Source organism: Ixodes scapularis, unplaced genomic scaffold (genome assembly GCF_016920785.2).
Source record: "Ixodes scapularis isolate PalLabHiFi unplaced genomic scaffold, ASM1692078v2 PGA_scaffold7__128_contigs__length_106722199, whole genome shotgun sequence".
NCBI classification, from domain to species: Eukaryota; Metazoa; Arthropoda; class Arachnida; order Ixodida; family Ixodidae; genus Ixodes; species Ixodes scapularis.
The window spans coordinates 51,559,570-51,579,067 of record NW_024609882.1 but is presented as its reverse complement, the minus strand read 5'-3'; the positions used below and the strand labels follow the sequence as shown (position 1 = coordinate 51,579,067).

Here is a 19,498-nt window from a genome sequence, read left to right as displayed (position 1 = left end):
TTAACATAGGTCACTTTGCTATCGACGAATCAGCCCGTCCTCTTGGGTTGCGAGTACACGCCACGCGCGGGAGATCCTGATTTGATTGACCACAGAGAATAAAGGTTCCTTAGTTAAAGGGACCTTTACAGTCATGTGAATGGGGTATTAATTGGACATCTCGACCCACATTTGATCTCTTGACACAGACATCTTGACAAGAGACATGACGAGTCAGGTGATCCTGACTAGCCCCCCTTATCTAACAGTGAACTTTTTTCAGGTAAATTAAATCCACTGTGTAATTAAGTTTTAACTAACCATAAATCTCTTCAGTTGTTGATCTTTGGAGTTGTAGTTTTTAACTCGTTGAAGCTCTTGACTTCTGGCTGCTCTTAACTTGTATTGATTCTCTTTACGCGTTTGATATCTTTACTTGTTGAATCTCTTGACTCGTTGGACCTCTTGACCCGATTCTAACCACTGGAAACCAATGACACTTTTGATTTCTACTCCGTTTTGCTATGGGCGTGAACAGAAAAGAAGCTACAGGACAGAGCCGTTTCTACTCAGAGAGTTTGGCCAATGCGCGGAGCTTGTTCCCCGCTACAACCAGCGGAGTTCGCGATAACACAAAATAGCGTTACTTTCTTGACTTTTTTATTCCTTGGGAATCGCGTGGAGTTCCTGAGTAACAAATTGGCGGACGGGAGGAGTCATTCCCCGTTTATCAAACTACGCTGCAGTGCTGTGGTTGCCAGGCTGTCAAAATCTCCTTAAGACGTCCAAACGGCTCTGCTGCAGGAGCGAGCACAACGCTTTGAGAGGGCCTTCTATTCACGCTCGCTCGCGAAGTAAAAGCGCGATTGAAAACAAAATACTTGCCCTTGTGACATCGGCTTTGCTCCAACTTATGGTAAAACAAATTATACTGTTTCATACTTAGAGTGCAACGCTGTCAAAGATACTGGCGCGAGCAAGGGGCTTGATCTCGTTGATCATTTGCACGCGTTCTCGCGCAGACAGAACCGTAGACGAAGCCACGCGCTCGCGCCAGTAGCTTGGACAGTGTTGCACGTTAAGTATGAAACATAAGTGAAAGGTCGCGCTGCGGAACCCAGGGATCCTGGGTTCAATCCCCACCCCTGCCCGTTTCGATCTGGATGAGCATTGTACTGGCGTGCGGTCGTGTATCACTACTGCGTGGTGCACGTTAAAGACCCCAGGCTAGTGGTCGTACTGCACTGGCTAAATTGCTCATCTACAGCTGGGAGACTCGTCGCTCGTTGAGGCAGACCAAGTTCTAGGCTGTATAAACATACACGCAACCCAATTTTTTTTTATGAAACATAGTATAGCTGTTTGTGACACGTTTACAGCTCGTCATCTTGTCAAGTTAACGGTAGCGCCGACAGGAAAAATAAACGTTCGAGCAAATCTCGTGCTTTCGCCAGACCAGGACGCGATACCGATAATGCGCGGTGAAAACAGGCGCGTTACGGATGCCCTTGAACTCAGCATTCTCAATTTTAGATGTTTGGTTTTTTAGAGCACTTTAGATGTCAAAATAATATGCTAAAGTACTTGCGTTGAGTATTTGTTGAGCAGTGCTGAGACCCAATTGTACAATAATCTTGATATAAGATACATTCCTCCTTTCCTTACTCAACGAAGGAGTCCTGCGTCTATTCCTTACCTCATGAAAGGATGAGGTGTGTTTCTGAAACCGAATGGCGCCCTTCCTTAAGTGAAGTCATTTTCTTTCCTTACGTCAGGTAAGGAAACGAAGAAATGAAAGGCTTTTTATTAAATGCGGAGGAAAGGATGCCTCCACTGCACTCACTCATTGAACGTGTTCGAATCGAAAAGCAAAACGACGGACGCCGGCGTTCCGCGTTCTAACGCCTTCGACGAGTGCAGTGGAGGTGAAGGCAGCTAGCTTTAGATCTACCTAGACACATTGAATGTTCCCAGAGTACCGAAACTTCAATGCTCGAGCCATCAAGATAGCGGCTCAATCTTTCGTTTCTTTACGGTGGTCACGGTGAGCGTGTACAAAGCATGTTTTTGCGTAAAATCAAACGGAATATTTTTTTTAGCAACTTTTCTTGGATATTTGAACAAAATGATAGGGGCGTCAGGTGTTCACAAAATGTTAGTTTATAAGTTTTCCGGCACAAGTAATATTGTTTTTATACAACCATGTCTCATCGGTTATTTCAGGTAGCGCATCCTGACCTGGGCGCGTCCTAACTGCCGTGGTGATTCGCGGCGCGTCGGCTTGGAAGACAGGGGTTGGCAGCTGCGTCTCCGATTGTTTTCGTACGCCAGGGTCCCTAAACTTGCCAATCACGAAGTTGGAGCCGAAAGTTCCTGGAGCGCGCCGATTGAACGCCGGCGAAAAAAGCTCGAAGTCATCGTCGGGAGAGTCCAATCGGTGCGATCCGTTGACTGCGGTCCCAACTTTGAGTTTGACAAGTTTAGAGCCCCTGGTGTTTTCTGCTCCGTCGTCCATTTTTTCAGCATTTTGAGAAACGCAGAGTCATGGCTGCTGCGCCAACGCCGCACTCTCCTCCGCCGAAGGCTGAGCCTTTGGCATTGTCGTGCCTTTGGGCGCCTCGCCGGACGATCTCATCCTTGCGGTAGCCGGTGCTGTCAGATTTCTTGAAGTCTATTAGGGCAGCACCTTGGTGCGCAAAGTTTTTGAAATCGGTATCAAAAACTGTTCCGCCGCTGTCAAGCTCAACGAAGCCGGCGTCGTCACCACAGCCTCTACCCAGTCCCCATGGTTCCAGCCCGACCGCAGGTGACAAACTTCACTTGCTTGTTGCTGCCCACCTATGTCCGCAACGACCTTCTAGTCTAAGCCCTGTCCTCTCACAGGGACGCCCTGGAAATCAGGGATGCAACGTACCACAGCACACCAACCGTGAAGACCGAGACAAGATATGTGAGAATCGAAATGACCGAGTCGGACACGGTCCCAAACATTCTTCGTATACGAGGCCACCGGGCGACATCGACTATCCGGGCATCAAGCTGGTATGTCGGCGGTGCCGACTGGAAGAACACATTTGTGTCAACTGTACGACAGAGCACTGCGACCGATGCGCTGTCTTTGGACGCGCCACAGAGGGTTGCACACATCTGACTATCGTCCTTGCGGCGGCTCCCATGCGACTGTGGACTGCGTGACTCGGCGGAGGTACTCGTCTATAATCACTGTGACAGCCTCGTTCGATTTTCCCGCGTTGTCCCCAGCACATGAGGTGACACACCCACGACCAGCCGCCCAGGCTGGAGCGCCCACAGACCCAACCAAGCCCCAAGCCAACGTCGACCCGGAGGACTCCTAGTCCGAGCTGTCAGAAGGTGGGCCGCCCCCGTCTCCGCTGCCGGACTCGGTGGGTGCGACGTCCCTTGAGACGCGCCCCGTCGCACCGGCTCCTGTTCTGTCTGCTGCGCATCCTTACAACCGGCGGAGTGAGGTAACGGACGAGCCCGAGGTCTCTATTAGCCCCGAGAAGTTCGCGTGGCGCCCCCTTACCGCAAAGCGGGGTGACGTCACGACGAGGAGAGAATTTTTCCCCGACTCGTCCCGCTCGCCCTGTGGAGGCTGTGACGACGCTAGCTGTCGGCGCGCTCCTTTCTATTTAATTTTTTTGGCGTGTTTTTCGTAGGAAGTGCAAATTTTTATATGTGCCTCTATTGAGGTACGGCCTGTAGCTACAGGCGATCGAACTTCAACCAACATTTTAAGCATGCTTGACAGGGCAGGCAACGCATGAATCGGAGCTGGTATATGAAAATAAAGAAATACGGCCACAATTGCAGGAGCATCACTATAGGTTTACATCTCGCACAATAAATGCTGCAGATGGTCTGAATGAACTGGCAAGTTATGTATACTATTTTTTTTATCTTTGTTTTTAAACAAGATCGCCGAAGCAGAAAAGCTGCATGCTGCTCGTACAACATGCTAAATACAGTCTGGGCCATGGGGAGAGAATCACAAGTAAGACAGCCCAAGTGCAGGGGCAAAGTAAAAAAAAAAAACAAGGAACATTTATTATATACATTGCTTGCATTTGACCTTTGCTGGATTCGGATAGTATCTCAATGGACTAGACGGGTGGTATCTGTGGGTTTGTTTATATCCACCATGAAGTAATGTATAAGAAACGTAAGCGAAGGTGTTTAGCTCGTTATTAGTCCCTTAAGCCCTAAAATTGAGATTGTATTTAAATCGAATTGTCCTGAAGCTAAAATACCAGAAGCTTTTTTCACGTAGACTGTCGCCCTTCACGGGGTCCACATGTTCTGCTACTAGTGCTGCATCTACCACTGGACAGACGTTCGAATGCTTGCTTTTAATCCTGGTTCCTCTGTTGTCAGAGAGTCCAGCTGTAGGGAGTTTGGAGGCTGAGGAAGCTTTTGGAGACCTGCAGTGGTGTCTCTTTTAATTGGAAATGACAATTTAGACTAAACGGTGTATTTTCCGAATACACAAGGCCGGGATAAAAATGTCAGGAAAAAGTATAAACATTCCAAATTACGGCACTATTGCTGTGCATATTTTGGGCAGTTCAATACATATCATACAGGCAACTGGGGGAATTCGGCCGTCTCTGCTTCTACCATGCATACAAATTAATTTCCAGTAATTGTGTATCTTCTAAGAAATATGCCTGGATACGTGTATAAACTATATTTAATCCACGAAGAAGCTACATTTATGTAAAACAACCCTGTTCCACGAGCACTTCAAAGATAATCAGACACAGGGCCTTTAAAATATCTTCGAAGCAGCGCATGCAGAGTGGCAGCGCAAAGTCGGGGTCGCGAGCTAATTGGCCGACCACCCAAAGGCCCATGATATAAATGCCACTTCAAATGCCTTGAAAGCGGGATGTAATATCGTCCTAAATCATGAACATGCAAGGAACAGAATTCCAGCGTCTGAAACACTTGCGCCACCGCTTCACCGATCCATCGCAAAAAATTGCCTTGTGTCGTGTGGACGGCCGGGGGGTTCATCAGCGGAATTGCCTCCGCCGATAGCTTTCGGGATTTGTAACCCAATCTTGAAGGTAAAAGGGACGAGCAGGCATATAAAATGTACGGAAGCACGTCAATATCGGCCTAAATCAACGTCCTGTACACCTGGTAAACGAAGTCCAGCTCCTCGAAGAGCTTGCGGCACACCACACCAAACCAGGAAACCGGTGCTGGGAAGCGAGCCGATGCGAGATCGCGGAGCGGAGTCATCGCCCTGACCTCATGGTACACCTCACCCAATCAGGGCGCGGCGACCGCAGCGACGCTTGTGTTCGCTCTCGGGGCTATATAGCCCCGAGAAGTTTAGGTGGCGCCCTCTTACGGCCAGGCGGGGAACTAGCTAACTGACGTCACCAAAGGAACGGTTGTTGAGTCTGCCGCGTCTACCATGTTGTTGTTTGGTGTGCACTGTGCACTTGGTCTCTTTTCTTCATGCGTTGCTAAAACGAAGTTCGAGTTTTTGTTTCTTGTTTTATGCGTTGAACAATCTTCGCTACCTGTATGAACGGAAATTGAGTCGAGGAGTTTCGGTTTCACTCATGGACGACGACGGACGCAGCAGTGATCGGGTGTCGGGTAAGCAAGCTCGCTCTTCGTTCTCCGCTTCGCGCGGTACGCCGTCTGAAAATGCTTGGTGTGGTGTAGTTTTGTAGCGGCTGTAAGCCAGGCGAGTAACCGGCGCTTTTTTTATTGTTCTTTTGCAGTCGCGCTGCCGGTGAGCAGTATTAATCGATACATTGACAAGGCGTGCGAGACCAGTCGCTGCCTCAACGAGGCCGAAGATGTGTACTACGCAGGCCACGTTGTCGAGTGCGCGGTATCAACGATCTTCGGGAGCCGTGCTACATTCCTGGCGTTCGTCCTGCAGACCACTGCAATCGCTGGTGCCCCGCACGAAGTGAAAATCACCATCTGCAGGTCGGAGGTGGACCAAGCCAGCTGTTCGTGCAAGGCAGGGTATGCTCCGTTTAGGGCCGTGCCGAGTTGTCAGCTACGAGCACAACTTTTTGCTTGGTTATGAAATCATCGCAGGGAAGTCGTTTGGGTGCGGTTCGCACACATCGAGCAACGGACTGAGTATGCTCGTCGCTTCGCCTGGTCGCGCCACCCGAACCATCGCTCACATGCGGTTTATAGTGCCAGCTGTCTCGGGCGAAAAAGTTCAAGCCGCCGATACGTGCGGTCCATTTGATGCGTCGTGTAAACAGGCGTTTCTTCGCTCGTGCACCCGAACAGTTTCAGCGTTTCTAGGTTGCGCTGATTGCGTCGATAAATCAGACGCTCAAAATGTTTCGTTCGTGCGACAGAAGAATTTCGGCAAGATTAGACCACGCTAATTGCCACAATAGATCTGCCTAACCACTTCCGTAGTTGTGGCAGCTTGTGATACAGTGGAAAATTTGGTTGTCACATCTTTTAAAGTCCACTTTTTTAGACGTGCCTTCTGTTATTGTCTTACAGCAACTTCAAATGCAAGCACATCGTAGCAGTCTTGCTGCACATCAATGCAGCAAGAGAGTTCGAACAACTCTCATCAACTGACCAGCCCCAGAAATGGGGAAAAGCCCAGAAGGAGCGAGTCATGGAGAAGTATGAGCCACGGAAGATGGTTGACCTGCCCTGTGCAAAACAAGGTATGATAATAAGTTTGGCACTTTTTCACTTTCAAAAGAGCAAGCGTGTCATGACCCGGCAGTTGGCGTGGGTCGCTACAGGAAGTTTAGACGTCGGTTATCCCACGGGGCATAGGCCCAAGGGACGCGGGGGACAAAGACAAACACTGAGGTGAACTGGATAATAAACACATTCATTTCCAAAATATTAATTAGAACAAAGCACACAAGAACGCTACGCAGGAATTTAATCGGAGGGCAGATAATACGGCATCACTAACGGGTACAGAGGCTTCACTAGTAAAGGGCAAGGTACAAACTTGCAATAAAATGATGGAGACAGTACTGCACGATGGACCAGTCCAGCATGACGCGGCTTGCGAGGAGGAGCCGAAGTTCCTCAGACTTTCCTCGTTGTGGTGTGGTGCTGCACCACGTACGGCAAGTGAAGTTGCGGGGACGTCACACTGGGGCAATCAAGCAGGGGAAGAACTCGCAGGGCTGGCACTGGAAGGTTAGCCACTCGGTGTCGAAACTGAGTCCTCACTGCTGCGGTGTGACATCCGGAGCCGAAAAGTCTAGCGGCTAGTTGCCGCAAGTTCTCCTAGGCGACTCATTGGACGCCACGTCGCTCTGTAGCAGTACAACAGAGGAAGAACTCGCAGGGCTGGCACACAGAGATCAGCCACTCGGTGCCGAAATTGAGTCCCCTTCAGTGCCGTAACGCCCGCGGGGCAGCATCTGGAGTCCAAGGGTCTGATGACTGCTGGCTACCAGTTCTCCACATCGACTGGCGCGCCGTTGAACACAAAGTGGTGTGCACAGCTCGTTGAAACCCAACATCACCAAAATAAAGCCTGCGCGTTCCCTCCATTTCAACGAAACAACCATCACACCATCCCACAAGCATCACAAAAACACACCTAACAGCTTCAAATTATTCCTGAATTCGGAGGATTAGGTCTTGGTAACCCGATGTCAGACAGCCGGAGCTTCTAGCAGAAAACCTTGCACTTCAAAGGCCAAGGGGCCAAAGAAGTGTCACAAATGTGCCCTCGCCGAGGGTGAGGCATAGGCCCCCGCAATAACGACCCCGCCGACTACCGCCTTAGAAATCATTCGGAGAATTGCCGTGTCACACTAACCGTTGCCTGGCTCTCTCTTTGAAGTTCAGGTAGGTTTTTTGCGGCGATGTTTCTTGATGAACGAGTGGTTTGGGTACACCAACAGTGACACCGATTGTTTCACAGCATCTTCGTGACAAAATTGCAATTTTATTTCTTACAGATATTGGCCCACTGCTCTAGCTAATCATTTTTCCGGTTGTTTCAGGTTTCATGCACTAAAAGCGCCCTCTTAACTTTTTTTTGATCAAGCAAATATAGCTTCGAGAGAACACGTCCAAGCGAAGCATTTGCCTGCTGTGGAGAAATCAATCAATATTGTAACCTCTATTCGGAATGCGCATCCTGATCTTTGACATCGCTTTGTACTGTTTTTAAGGTAACTCTGAAGGAGACTCCGCAGTTGCAAGGGAACATCCTCGAGAGACTCCTGAAGAATGTTCCTCATCGATCTGCAGCGAAAATGCACTCGGAAACGGCAGTGGAAACAGGTATGCAGATGCACATGACTGATTTCCAGTACAGTAGTACACCGTATAATAATGGTTTGCAATACAACTATTTCAGTTGCACTACGAAAAATTTCAGGCAGTCAAAATGAATCGTCAGTCCTTTGAATGTGTCATTCTGGATGCCCTTCGTTGGTTTAGCATGTAATTCCCCAAGTTTACCTTTTAACCATGCTTAACTGGAGGCATGGCAGTTTAATGTGTCAATACAGCACAGCTTGCCGGTACTCCAAATTCTTGTGTTATGAGTCTAATGCTGATTCCTTTCAGTTTTCGTGCATATGGCTCTTATTTCGGTGTGCACTCATGTCAACCGCTTCTCTGGGAGGTGCAGTAGTTGCTGGTCTTAAATGCTTCTGTCGCAGCAAAGCCACTAGGAACCATACTTGAATGGCAGGTTACTTTTTTGCTGTCTAAAGGTCCACATAGCTGAATTTGACATGCTTAATTTGAATATGGTTCTGATGCTCAAACACATCGTGCTCATCAGAGCAGGCTTTGAGCAGCAAAAGGCAGTAGTTACTGGGAGTAGCTTAACAGTATTAGGAATGGAATTGAATCAAAAGCCGCGTTTACATGAATGCGACTTAGTCGCATCGAATCTAGGTGTCGCATTCAATGCGGTCATGTAAATGGCATAATGCACAAAGAAAGCGCATCGCATTCAAGCCGCCAGAGAGAGGTGGGTCGAGATGGCGAGTGCACATTCATTCAGCCCATGTAAACGGAGGTCGCATCGCATTTTGGAACGGGGAGGATTATGGGAAGGCGCTCGCTGCGGGAGCGAGTGAACAGCTGAGAACATGGCGGCGGCCAACCCCGTCGGCGGCGCGGAGAGCGGTCCCGTATAGTCGCCCGCAATTTTTTCCCCGAGAACAAACGCAAGCTTTTATTGCCATTATAAATAAGCGGATTTGCTCGGTGAGGGCGGCCCCCGTCCAAGCCTTGCGAAGTACGACTTGCGCGTCCGAAGGGGTCCCAAAGGCTTCGGCGCAAGCACGAACGACACCGAGAGCTCCGAGCACTGTGGAGCACTCATGGTAGCGCAGAACGAGCAGCTCCTACCTCGGTGCCGTTCCTGGCTGCGCAGGAGCCTTTCGGACTCGGGGTCCGGTCGCGATCGGCGAGGTCTGGCGCGGTGAAGCGCGGAGGCTTCCTCAAAGCGTGCGCACACACGTCGCCTCTGGTCCAGAGTGACCCGGCGGCCCGGCCTGGAGCCATAAACGCTTGGGTTTTGATGTTTCTTCCGCTCGTAACTTCTTCCACAGCACCGAAGTCAGAGGGCACAATCTTTAGTTCACTGAATGCGTCAAAAGACCTCCGAGGCATCCACGAGCGATGCACCGGAAAACGTGTAGCGGCTGGTTCCGGAAGTGCATAACTTCGAGCTTCGACACGGCCTGGCGCCACCTTCGTGTAGGGCTTGGTGCGCATTCATGTAAACGTTGCCGCGTCGGCTTCGTTTGACGAACGAGTGGAGTCAATACGTTGAACGCGCTTTCATGTAAACGAGGCTAAAGTAACAATGCTGGCAGGTTGGTTTATAACTTTGAAAAAAAACTTATACGGCACACAAAGATGCAGACAGGACGAGTACTTGTCCTATTAGCAACGTGGTTAGCTTAGGGTGCCTTCATGTGCGCTTCGCATAGAGTGATGCCAACTGCCTGTTTCCCTTTCCGACACCCTCTTCCACCTACATTTTCTTCCTCTCATTGTTTCTCCGTGCGCCGGAAAGTGGCCTTTGTGTCTATCAATCCTTCCATCCGAGGGCGGAAATGCTAATCCTCCCTCCGTGGGTTCCACAACGCTGCTCCGAACTTGTGAGATAAGGTGCTTGTTTCCGGGAGGGTTATAAGCCCCACGGATTATCGCCGAGGAACAAAATGGCTGCTGGTTTGTCGGCGAGTGGTATTACAAAGGGTGGCATCACCCTAGCAAAGCGCACATGAAGGCTCCCTAGGTTAGCTGCCACCGGGTAGCTACTGCTCCTTATGCACCCTCACTGGGGATTCCAAGATAGGTCTTTGGCTCAGTAGTGGCGACGACACTGAAAGTGGAGCAGGCCACGGCAGGCCTCTCGCTTGGCAAGTATGTTGTCCCTCCTTTGCTTTCAGCTGCACCGGTTATGTGAATCTCCTCTCATTCAATGATTTGTTCAAAGAGAAGCAGGGAAAGACTGATTACCGTATATGTGGTGGCTAGAAATGATGGAACTTTGCGACCGGTGCCACTCGGGTGCATAGATCAAAGCTGGGCCTACTACTTGGTCGCTGCTCGTATATGCTGCATACTTTTACACCACATGTAAACATCCCAGCATGCTAACTGTTTTAACGAGGGCCTTTTAGCTATGAGAGAAATGTGAGTGAACAGGTGGCGACCAAATAGTAGCCCTAGCTTTGATCTGCACACACTAGTGGCACCAATGGGCCTTTTTCACATACCGACAGCACCAGGTGGTGGCTGCACAAACTAAAAATCGAGGAAGTGACCTACCTATGCTACCAATCGATAATGGGAGCTACGCTACCAGTTTCTTCGCTCTCTGAACTGTGGCGTGTGCCCAATGCGACTTTAAAGAAGGGCATCCGTGGCGTCCACCTAAACGTCGTGTTTTTCTTTCCATCCGCTTTCTTTTTTTGTGTGACACAATTATATATATGCTGCAATTACCTGTTCTACTCGCTGATCCACAGCCTCCTTCTGAATTTCCTAGATCTTTGGTGCCGACTTCCGCCGCTTGGCGTCGGGCGCTCGCGCGTGTACAGAACGCTTCTCGGAAAAAGTCTATTGCACAGTCGCATCGTTTCCAGCCACCACATCTGCAGTCATCAGTCTCTTGCCGCTTCTCTCTTAACAGAGTATGTGACGTTATGAGATCCACGAAGCCAATGCAGCTGGAAATAAAGGGGGAAAAACTCATCCGCTGAGCAAGAGACCTGCTGTGGTTTGCTCAGCTTTCAGTGTCGTCGCCACCACTGCGCCGAAGGCCCGTCTTGGAACCTCCAGTGGAGGCGCGTAAAGGGTAGTAGCCACCCTGTGGTTGCACTGACGTAATCTTCGAAGTATTCTCTCTCCCATTCAACAAAGTTTGAATCCCAGCTCACAGAATCAGTGGATGTGCTCAGCATAGCATAAAGCCTTAGTTTGTTTCTCACTAATATGCATATTGCTTCTGGTTTGCGCAATATTTTGAAGTAGGTCATGTTTTATTGCTAACATTACTGTGTTGTTGTGCAGCTGTGGAAGCTACCTGGGACCTGGACGCTTCCCCAAAGCCTGCTTCCAGGGATCTAACCCTTCTGGGTTCCTTGGATGAGCTGAGGGAACTCGCTGGAAACCGCAACGTTGGGCTACCGCTGGAGGAGGTGCTTCGGCACCTACAGGAGAGCCAAAGTAGAAAAGACATTGAGGACATAGAGAGGGCAACGCGGGATCAGGCAAAATCCAGCCTCTGGATGCGCCACAGAGTGGGTATGATAACTGCGTCCGTCGCATACAGCGTATATTCGCGAGTGAAAACACTCAGAACGAGGATGGGTCCGCATGACCCGAGACCCCTGTTAAGAAAGATCCTAAGGCAAACGAATGTCCGAACGGCTGCAATGCGTCGGGGCAGTGATCTAGAAGGCCCTGGGAAGAAGTGCTATGAGGAGAAGCACTCTCAGCATGAGGACTTGGTTGTGAGAGGGTGCGGGTTGTTTGTCATGGAGGGACGGCCCTACATTGGTGCAAGTCCAGATGGACTGGTAGAGTGCAAGTGTTGTGCCAACCGAGTGCTCGAAGTAAAATGCCCAGAGATAATGAAAAAGTTTTTGCAAGAGAACGTAGAGAAGAGCACGGACAACACTCCTTTAAAGCTGAAGCGCACAAGCCCACACTTTTGCCAAGTGCAGGTGCAGATGGGGCTGACAGGAGTAAAGCATGGAGACCTGTTTGTCTACATCAGTGACGAAGAGTATGAATGCATCTCTGTAGACTTTGATGAAGAATTCTTCAGGGATGTAGTTGAGAGGTCCACATATTTTTTTGAGAAGTATGTGCTGCCAAGATGGTTTGCGTGGTCTAAGGGGAATTTTCTCACTTTAACTCATTCCTTAGAATTAATACAATGATTTTATTTTTTCATTTGTTAAATACTGTAAACGACGTAATTGTCGCGAATCTCCTACAATTTGCAAAAAATAGGCCCCACGAATAATTCCGGTAAAATGTAAACACAGTGAAATCTATCGAGATCCCACCGTGTTGCAAAAATTAGAACCCGCGAATTATTCCAAAACTTCAGCTTTGACCTAAATTGCGAAATATTGAGCCCGCAAGAAATCGGTCGTTTACAGTACTTATCAGGATTAATTGTTAATGTTTGTGACCTAAAAACACGATGTGGATTTTTATCATTTTTAAAATATGCCAATATTTAGAGCAAAGCTAAGCCAATTCTTGCAGATACTCTCACATTGAAAAGCCATGGACATCATAATCATATTGTTTATTAAGAAAAGAATGCAGCAACAATTTGGGGACAGGAATTATTCTTGGTAAGATAACATTGCACGGTCTTGTTAAGACATTTTGGAGCAATAAGTTCGTTTAATATGTATAGCTTGAACAAAGTTGAAATTTTTGTTCAGTAGCATTTCAGAACTAATCTTTCTGGTTGTTATTTGTAATCTGTTTCATATTTCCCCTCATTGCCATCTTACAGTGTCATTAAAAACAAACATAAAACAGCAAATGCTTTTTTCCTAATTACAGCAGCCAAAAATGCTACAAATGGAAGTTACAATGATTGAAAAGAAACGCACACATAGCACGCAACGGCTGTGTATCTAAACCTGTGTGGGACTCGTGCATCATCAACAGCTCTACTGGAACAAAAATTTGTTCTCGCTGAATAATGGCTTCGATAAGTTCAATATGCCAGAGATCACAGTGAAGATCTTGTCAATATACGGAAGAAGATCCAGATCAAACCGATGTCGTAGAATTCGAAAGAGCTTCATTCGTTGAATTGCCCTTTCCACGTGTACTCGAGCACTGGCTATCGAGTGATTAGCCCTGGCTTCCTCTGCAGTGAGCTGCTTCTCCATTAGGAACGGAGGCCTTATCATCTTTACATTTTAGAGCGCAGCTCTTAGGGGCCCGTTCCCGGCTTGAGCGGCGTCGCCGTCGGCGTCGCCGTCGCCGTCGCCGTCGGCGTAACCAAGGTCATTCCAAGGTCACGTGACCCCCCAAGGTCACGTGACCCCTCCCAAGGTCATCTCAAGGTCACGTGACCCCACGTGACCCCCTGAAGGTCACGTGACCCCATCGAGGTCACGTGAACCCTTCCAAGGTCATCTCAAGGTCACGTGACCCCAACATGACCCCACGTGACCCTTTGAAGGTCACGAGACCCCCAAGTCACGTGACCCCTCTGAGGTCACGTGACCCCCGAGGTCACGTGGTCGCCTCCCCAAGGTCACGTGACCCCCAAGGTCACGCGACCCCTTCCAAGGTCATCTCAAGGTCACGTGACCCCCAGGTCACGTGACCCCTCTGAGGTCACGTGACCCCCAAGGTCACGTGACCCCTCCAGGTCACGTGACCCCCAAGGTCACGTGGGGGTCACCTTTGGGGTCACGTGGCCTTGAGGTCACCCCCAGGTCACGCCTCCCCGAGGTCACGTGACCCCCTCCCCGAAGTCACGTGACACCCCCCCCGGAGCATATTAAAGAATGAGGGGAGGAGGAGGAGAAGGGGGAGGGGTCTACCCTCCCCTCAGTACCCTTCACTCCTCCTCCTCAAGAGCTGCGCTCCAATTCGGCGTTACAGGGATTTGTAAACGGCTTCCACATTTTTTTCCCGGCACAGCTCATTAATTAGAAATCCTTTGTCAACCATGACACTGTCAATGTGTGGAATGCATTTGTCAAGGATCTGCGACTCCTTTGTTATGAACGTGTCAGATGCTTTTCCGCCATACGCTGGGCTAACATAACTAATTAAGCCACCCGGCGTTTCACTCACCAGGACCTTGGCCGTGTACGTCCGTTTGTAATGACTGTATGTCAGTAACCTTGACACAAGGTCTTTGGGCCGCTCAATTTCAATTTCTGTACAGTCGAGTACCATCCTAGTTTCTTTGTACTGCCAGAAATATGTGGTGAGACAACTTACCACAGCTTCTTTCTCGGGCCAGAAAACGGCATGCTCTAGGATGCTTGCAAGAACTACTACGGATTCTTTATACATGTTGGAGGCTGTGGTCCGGTGAATACCAAATAGCACTCCCAACAGGGAAAACGTAATGTTATGGTAAAGCTTCATGAATGTGAGCAGCACAACATCGTCGTCACCTAAGCAGAAGCTACGGGATGACCGAAGAGTGCGGGCTTCTGTGTATAGTTCCGTAATATTGTAGAACAACTCAAATGAGCAAATTCCAGAGAGCACGAGCAACCCGTTTTCATCCACTACTTTGGAGATTGTGATCAGTTGGTTATCACGGAAGGGACTACTGGTGGTGTCAACTTGCACCCCGGTTTCCTGTCGGAACTTGTCAAGCTCCGCATTGACCACTGCAAACAAAAGAAAACGAATTCCGAGTGTAAATCTCAATTCAATCATTCATACAAATGAAAATAAATCATTCCAATGATATACTTCCTACCTTCACGAGTTGGGACGTGGTTGTCGAGACCCATGTCGGGGATCGGCGAGGCGTTGGCATTTGTTGCAGTCGAGACTTCAACTGGTTCAGGCGTGGGTAGCATCCGAATCACTGATAGCGGAAAAGAAATTGTGACATCCGCAGTTGCATGCCAGTAGATTTACATCACTCAAGCAATGCTATGATAGGCTCAAGCAAAGTTAGAAGTTGCGTGTTTTAACTTTTTTTATGGTATCCCCACTTTCTAAACATATACACGTTAGAAAAGCTGTTTTTTGAGCAGCACACTAAACAGATTTCTCAGCTACAAATAGAGAACCACAGGTAACTTATCCCATGTACAGCTGCAAGCAAACAATGGAAACAAGATATCCTAATTACTTTAAGGATACTAATTACTTCAAGGTTCAACCCAACTTCTTTCCCCTTTGTGCCAAGTCCTTTGAGTTCTTCTGCATTTGTGTAAAGAGTGTTTCCACTTTCTTTTTGGTTCGTGGGGGCAGCGAAACACTATATAAATACAAACTTCTGTGGAATAAAAATCAGCTGTGTTTGAGACTGTGTTGTGTTGTCCTTCGTCTTTTCCCTTGTCTCGGGGGTGTTGTCTTAAATTATGTTAAACCTTCCCCAGCTCGTTTGCACCCCAACTTTTTGTTTACTTCGTTGTGTCTCTACCTGCTCATTATATCTGTCTACACTGCTTACAGTTGACTTTTGCTGGATTTAGATAGTGCTTCACTGGAATTCTTTAGTAATATTGGGGGCTCATTAATATCGGCCCTTGCCTGATGCACAACAAAACCAATGTGAGGTAGCGTGTTAGGCACATTACTTTTTTTCTCGAAGATTTAATCTTTATGGGCAATAAAACATTGATTTTAAGAGAAAAACAAAGTGGCAAAGCCTAAGCAGAAAAATTTCGTACGTAAACTGTCACCCTCCATGGGTTCCACGCCTTGTGCTGCTACTCCCGAGACATCTTCCACTAGACAGCTGTCACCGTTCTCCGTGCTTTCCTGTGTTATCAGGGGATCCAACTGTATGGAGATGGAAGGCTGTGGAAGCTGGTGAGGATGTGCAGCATTGTGTCTTTCACCTGAAAAGAACAATTTCATTGTGCACTGGCTTAATAAACAAGAATGGAAAAAGGGCAGTGCAGTCAAGCAAAATGTTCACTAAGTATCTGGAGTGAAATTGCTCTGTACCTACACAGAACTCGTAGGAATTCGACTGTTTTCTGGTTGCCATAAAATTGTTTTTTTTTTTTTTAGAAAAAGTTTGTTTATGTCTACTAACTGGGTCACAGTTCATTCGTGATGTAGCTGCATTTGCGTAGACTTCCTCTGTCACGTAGGTCTTTGGGCATCTGCGAGCGAGCGAGTGCTTGCCGAGCGGCGCGCGGGAGTCAGTAGCGCGAGCTGACTCGCCGCTGGCCTAAAGGCGGTAGACGTAAATGCTATCTGGAATGCCAGTGAGACAGGGATCTAATATTTTTACGCTATTTTTTGTAACTAGGGACAGAGTTCGAAACACTTACGCCGCCGTTTCTCCGGCCCCTCACACGATCGCATTCTGTCGTGGGGACGCACGGGGAGGTTCGCCGATGGAATCGCCTCCGCCGATAATTTCCGGCACTTGTAACCTGTTTATAAGAGACAAATAAACAAATACGTTCATGCTGTGTACGGAGACGTGTCGGTATCGATCTTACCTAGTACCTTATACACGGGGTAGACGAAATCCTCCTCTTGGAAGTGTTTGCTGCACACAAGGGCATACTTCGGCGCTGGCTTTCCCATTCTTAACTTAATCAGCCACGCTTTCTTCAATCTCGACGGCTTCGGGTACAGGTGAAAGCTGATACCTGGTTCTTTTTTGGATTTGCATTGTGGCACCGAACAGAATGCCACCATAGCTGAGACCGTGCGAGCGTGGACCAAACCGTAGACAGGTACGACTCGGGACGCCTCTGTCGCCGCGTTCCTTTGCTTACGTCACAATACACTTCATCCAATCAGGGCGCGGCGACCGCAGCGCCGCTCGGGCTCGTTCACGGGGCTAATAGACCGTTCCATTAGGGTCATAGCAGAGAGGGTAAAAAAGAAAAAAATGCACTCCCCCTCTCACCCCGATGTCGTCCGCTCCGCCGAGTGGGCTGTAGCTAGCGTCCGGCTGGCGTGCAAACTCTGTTTAAAATCGAGTTATTTTGGAACTTTCAAGCGCATATGCGCAGATTTTGGTATGCCAGTTGTCGTGTAATATTATGCTAGATAAAAAGACTCACAGGGTCCACTTGCGCTATTACCTGCGTGCAAATAAAAAAAAATAGGGAAAACTGTGTCAGATGGGCCAGTCTCTTTGGCGAAAAGTAAATCCGGTTGCTGTACCTTTTTTACTATACAAAGTTCGTACTGGTGTAGGCCTTTAGCGACCATGAGTGGAAGTCTGAAATAATAAATAAAACGTGCTCTCCTGCCGCAATCCACGCAGTAGTTGAGGTTAGTACTGCCGGCTGACTCAATGCTATTTAAGTAACGGAAAAAATATACGCTAGTTGATCATTTAGCAAAATAGAACAACAGAGAGCTAGAGGCTGATTTTCGAGTAGCCACAATTATTCTAAGAACGTGAACCACTTAACCACTTCACAACGGCAGCCACGAGCGAGAGTTCGATGTTCGGTAGAGCCCGCCGATACAGCCCATAGATGGAGAACGGCAACCTCCCGGTTTGTCGTCTGCTAGCGGAGTCGGGCGCGTGCCCTCTCTCTCGTTTTACCCCGCCGAACCCGCTGAACTTCCCGGATGTGTGGAGAGGACGCTGCGGTCGAACAAAATGGTGCCGCCCAGAGAGCGCTAAATGGAATGGTCTCTAGCGACAGCGAGCGCCTCGTCATCATGGAGGAGGAGTCACCTGCGGCGGAGGACTCTTCCCTTTTTTTTTTCTTTGAAAGCCCCAAATACCTCAATGGAGCCAATAACGGCCGGCACCAAGCACATTACCAACAGCTCGGATCCCTCGGGACCTTCGGATATCATGGACCCCTTGGACGACTGGACCCGACAAAGACACGCCGGAGTTAGGCCCAAGACGGCAAGCGCGTCATCTCAAGTGACTGCTCTCGTTCCCCTCAAAGCCCAGACAAAGCGGGTCGTTGTCCCAAGAAGCCGCGACCGAGCTCACGCGACACCTCTTTCAGCTCGGCCGAGGACATTTAGTGAGTAGATGGTAGAAAGCACTATTTCATTTTGTTTAAGTTTTTGATTTATTTCATTTAACGCTCGTAGATTTAGCGGCTGGGCGAAGCAGACAGAAAATTGCACTTGGCCAGACAAGCAACTGGCGATACCCTCTGCCTCCAGGGAAAACCATTTTCCACCCGGCGTGAGACTGCAGAGTTAGAGGCTACTTTTCCTGTGACGTCTTTTTAATGCAACATTATTAACTGTCCCATGGAACGAGCCGTCGTCATCAGCCGCGGTAAACGAAAGATAAATTCCCGAAGCCGCGATCTGAGGCATCCCAGCTTTGAAAGCACTCGGAAAGCCACGAAAAACGGCAGTGATATGAAGCCGCCGCGCGTCAGTTTCAATTGGCGCCACCCGATCGAGCTGCGTGTCCGCGAGGCAGCGGCTCCACCGCTCCTTGCCCAGGGTCAGCACGGCGAGGAGAGCGTGCGCTCTCGACCGTCAGCGCAAGTACGCCGCAGACGAAATAAGGGAGCCGAGGAACCATGCATGCTTTCGCATTCACAACTCATAAGGTGTGCTTAGGCGTACCTCGAGCCTTCTACACCGGAGCTGTTAAGGGCTAGTTTCCCCAGGATCGTGTCCCCCGCAGAGAAATAGACACCGAACTCTGGACACCTGTCGCCATCTATAAGCGACGGCGGCAAGTTACGTACTTGGTTTCCGCCGTCGCTCATAGATGGCGGCAGGCTTTTCACTCTGGCTTGCCGACTTGCGGCCGGCCATTACTTTTCATTATACAGCTCCGCTGGTCTTCCTTCTTCACCAGAGTGGCAAGGCTGAAAGTTTATTTTTTTTCTTTAGCATCCCTGGGTTTGTGCGGCGTAGGTGGAGTAGTTTTAAACCATGAACTGCTGCGTCATGGCTCCTATTTCCTCGACACTCAGGGCGTATAGTATAGGCTTATTAACGTTTATGATCCCGCGAACCGCGCTTTGTCTTATTCTTTTTTAACAACCTAGATGCCCGCCTCCTCGATGCGTGTCCTTGCTTCATCGTGGGGGATTTTAATTGCGTCTTTGACTCAATGACGGGCATGCGGGGCCCGGGAAGGGGACGATCAGTTTGGTACAAAGGCGAACTGCAGAGGCCGGGGCGTTATTTTGAGCTTGAGGATGCGTGGTCTTTCAACTTAAATCATCTCAGCTTATATTTCACCTCGTGCAGGTAAGTAGGTAGGGACTGTGAAAAAAATGCTTCAGCATTGCAGTTTGACGAGTCCATAGACCCTTAATATTGGCGGTTAAACAGCATCTTCCCCCCCCCCCCCATAAAAAAAAGTAATTATAACTATACTTTGATGTTGCAC

At 48.9% G+C, this 19,498-nt stretch overlaps 3 protein-coding genes across 3 annotated transcripts; 1 reads left to right on the top strand and 2 right to left on the bottom strand.

Moving 5' to 3' along the window:
- Positions 1–8,123: 8,123 nt before the first annotated feature.
- On the top strand, positions 8,124–12,401 carry LOC115316518 (the record flags this gene model as incomplete). Its single annotated transcript, XM_040218326.1, has 2 exons — positions 8,124–8,265; positions 11,527–12,401. Coding segments are annotated over 2 exons (1,017 nt in total), but the record flags the coding sequence as incomplete, so codon positions are not given.
- Positions 12,402–13,016: 615 nt separating this feature from the next.
- LOC115316528 lies at positions 13,017–14,796 on the bottom strand. Its single transcript, XM_040218329.3, has 2 exons — positions 14,119–14,796; positions 13,017–13,400 (listed from the first exon to the last, which is right to left on the bottom strand). The coding sequence occupies exons 1-2, from the start codon at positions 14,596–14,598 to the stop codon at positions 13,155–13,157; spliced, it is 726 nt and encodes a 241-aa protein (XP_040074263.2). The 5' UTR covers positions 14,599–14,796; the 3' UTR covers positions 13,017–13,154.
- LOC121832902 lies at positions 14,628–16,778 on the bottom strand. The gene is made up of 6 exons (XM_042286227.1): positions 16,653–16,778; positions 16,479–16,583; positions 15,867–16,037; positions 14,942–15,052; positions 14,749–14,849; positions 14,628–14,666 (listed from the first exon to the last, which is right to left on the bottom strand). The coding sequence occupies exons 1-6, from the start codon at positions 16,738–16,740 to the stop codon at positions 14,628–14,630; spliced, it is 615 nt and encodes a 204-aa protein (XP_042142161.1). The 5' UTR covers positions 16,741–16,778.
- Between the last annotated feature and the right edge of the window lie 2,720 nt (positions 16,779–19,498).

Excerpts from the sequence above, each read along its gene's own strand:
- LOC121832902 (XM_042286227.1), bottom strand. The coding sequence starts at position 16,740 with ATGGGAAAGCCAGCGCCGAAGTATGCCCTTGTGTGCAGCAAACACTTC. Across the intron at positions 16,038-16,478 it reads GGGGCCGGAGAAACGGCGGC|GTGAAAGACACAATGCTGCA; the intron begins GTAAGTGTTTCG and ends TGTTCTTTTCAG. Across the intron at positions 14,667-14,748 it reads AACTGATCACAATCTCCAAA|AAGCCCGCACTCTTCGGTCA; the intron begins GTAGTGGATGAA and ends AACTATACACAG.
- LOC115316528 (XM_040218329.3), bottom strand. The coding sequence starts at position 14,598 with ATGAAGCTTTACCATAACATTACGTTTTCCCTGTTGGGAGTGCTATTT. Across the intron at positions 13,401-14,118 it reads GCCGGGAAAAAAATGTGGAA|ATGATAAGGCCTCCGTTCCT; the intron begins GCCGTTTACAAA and ends TAAAATGTAAAG.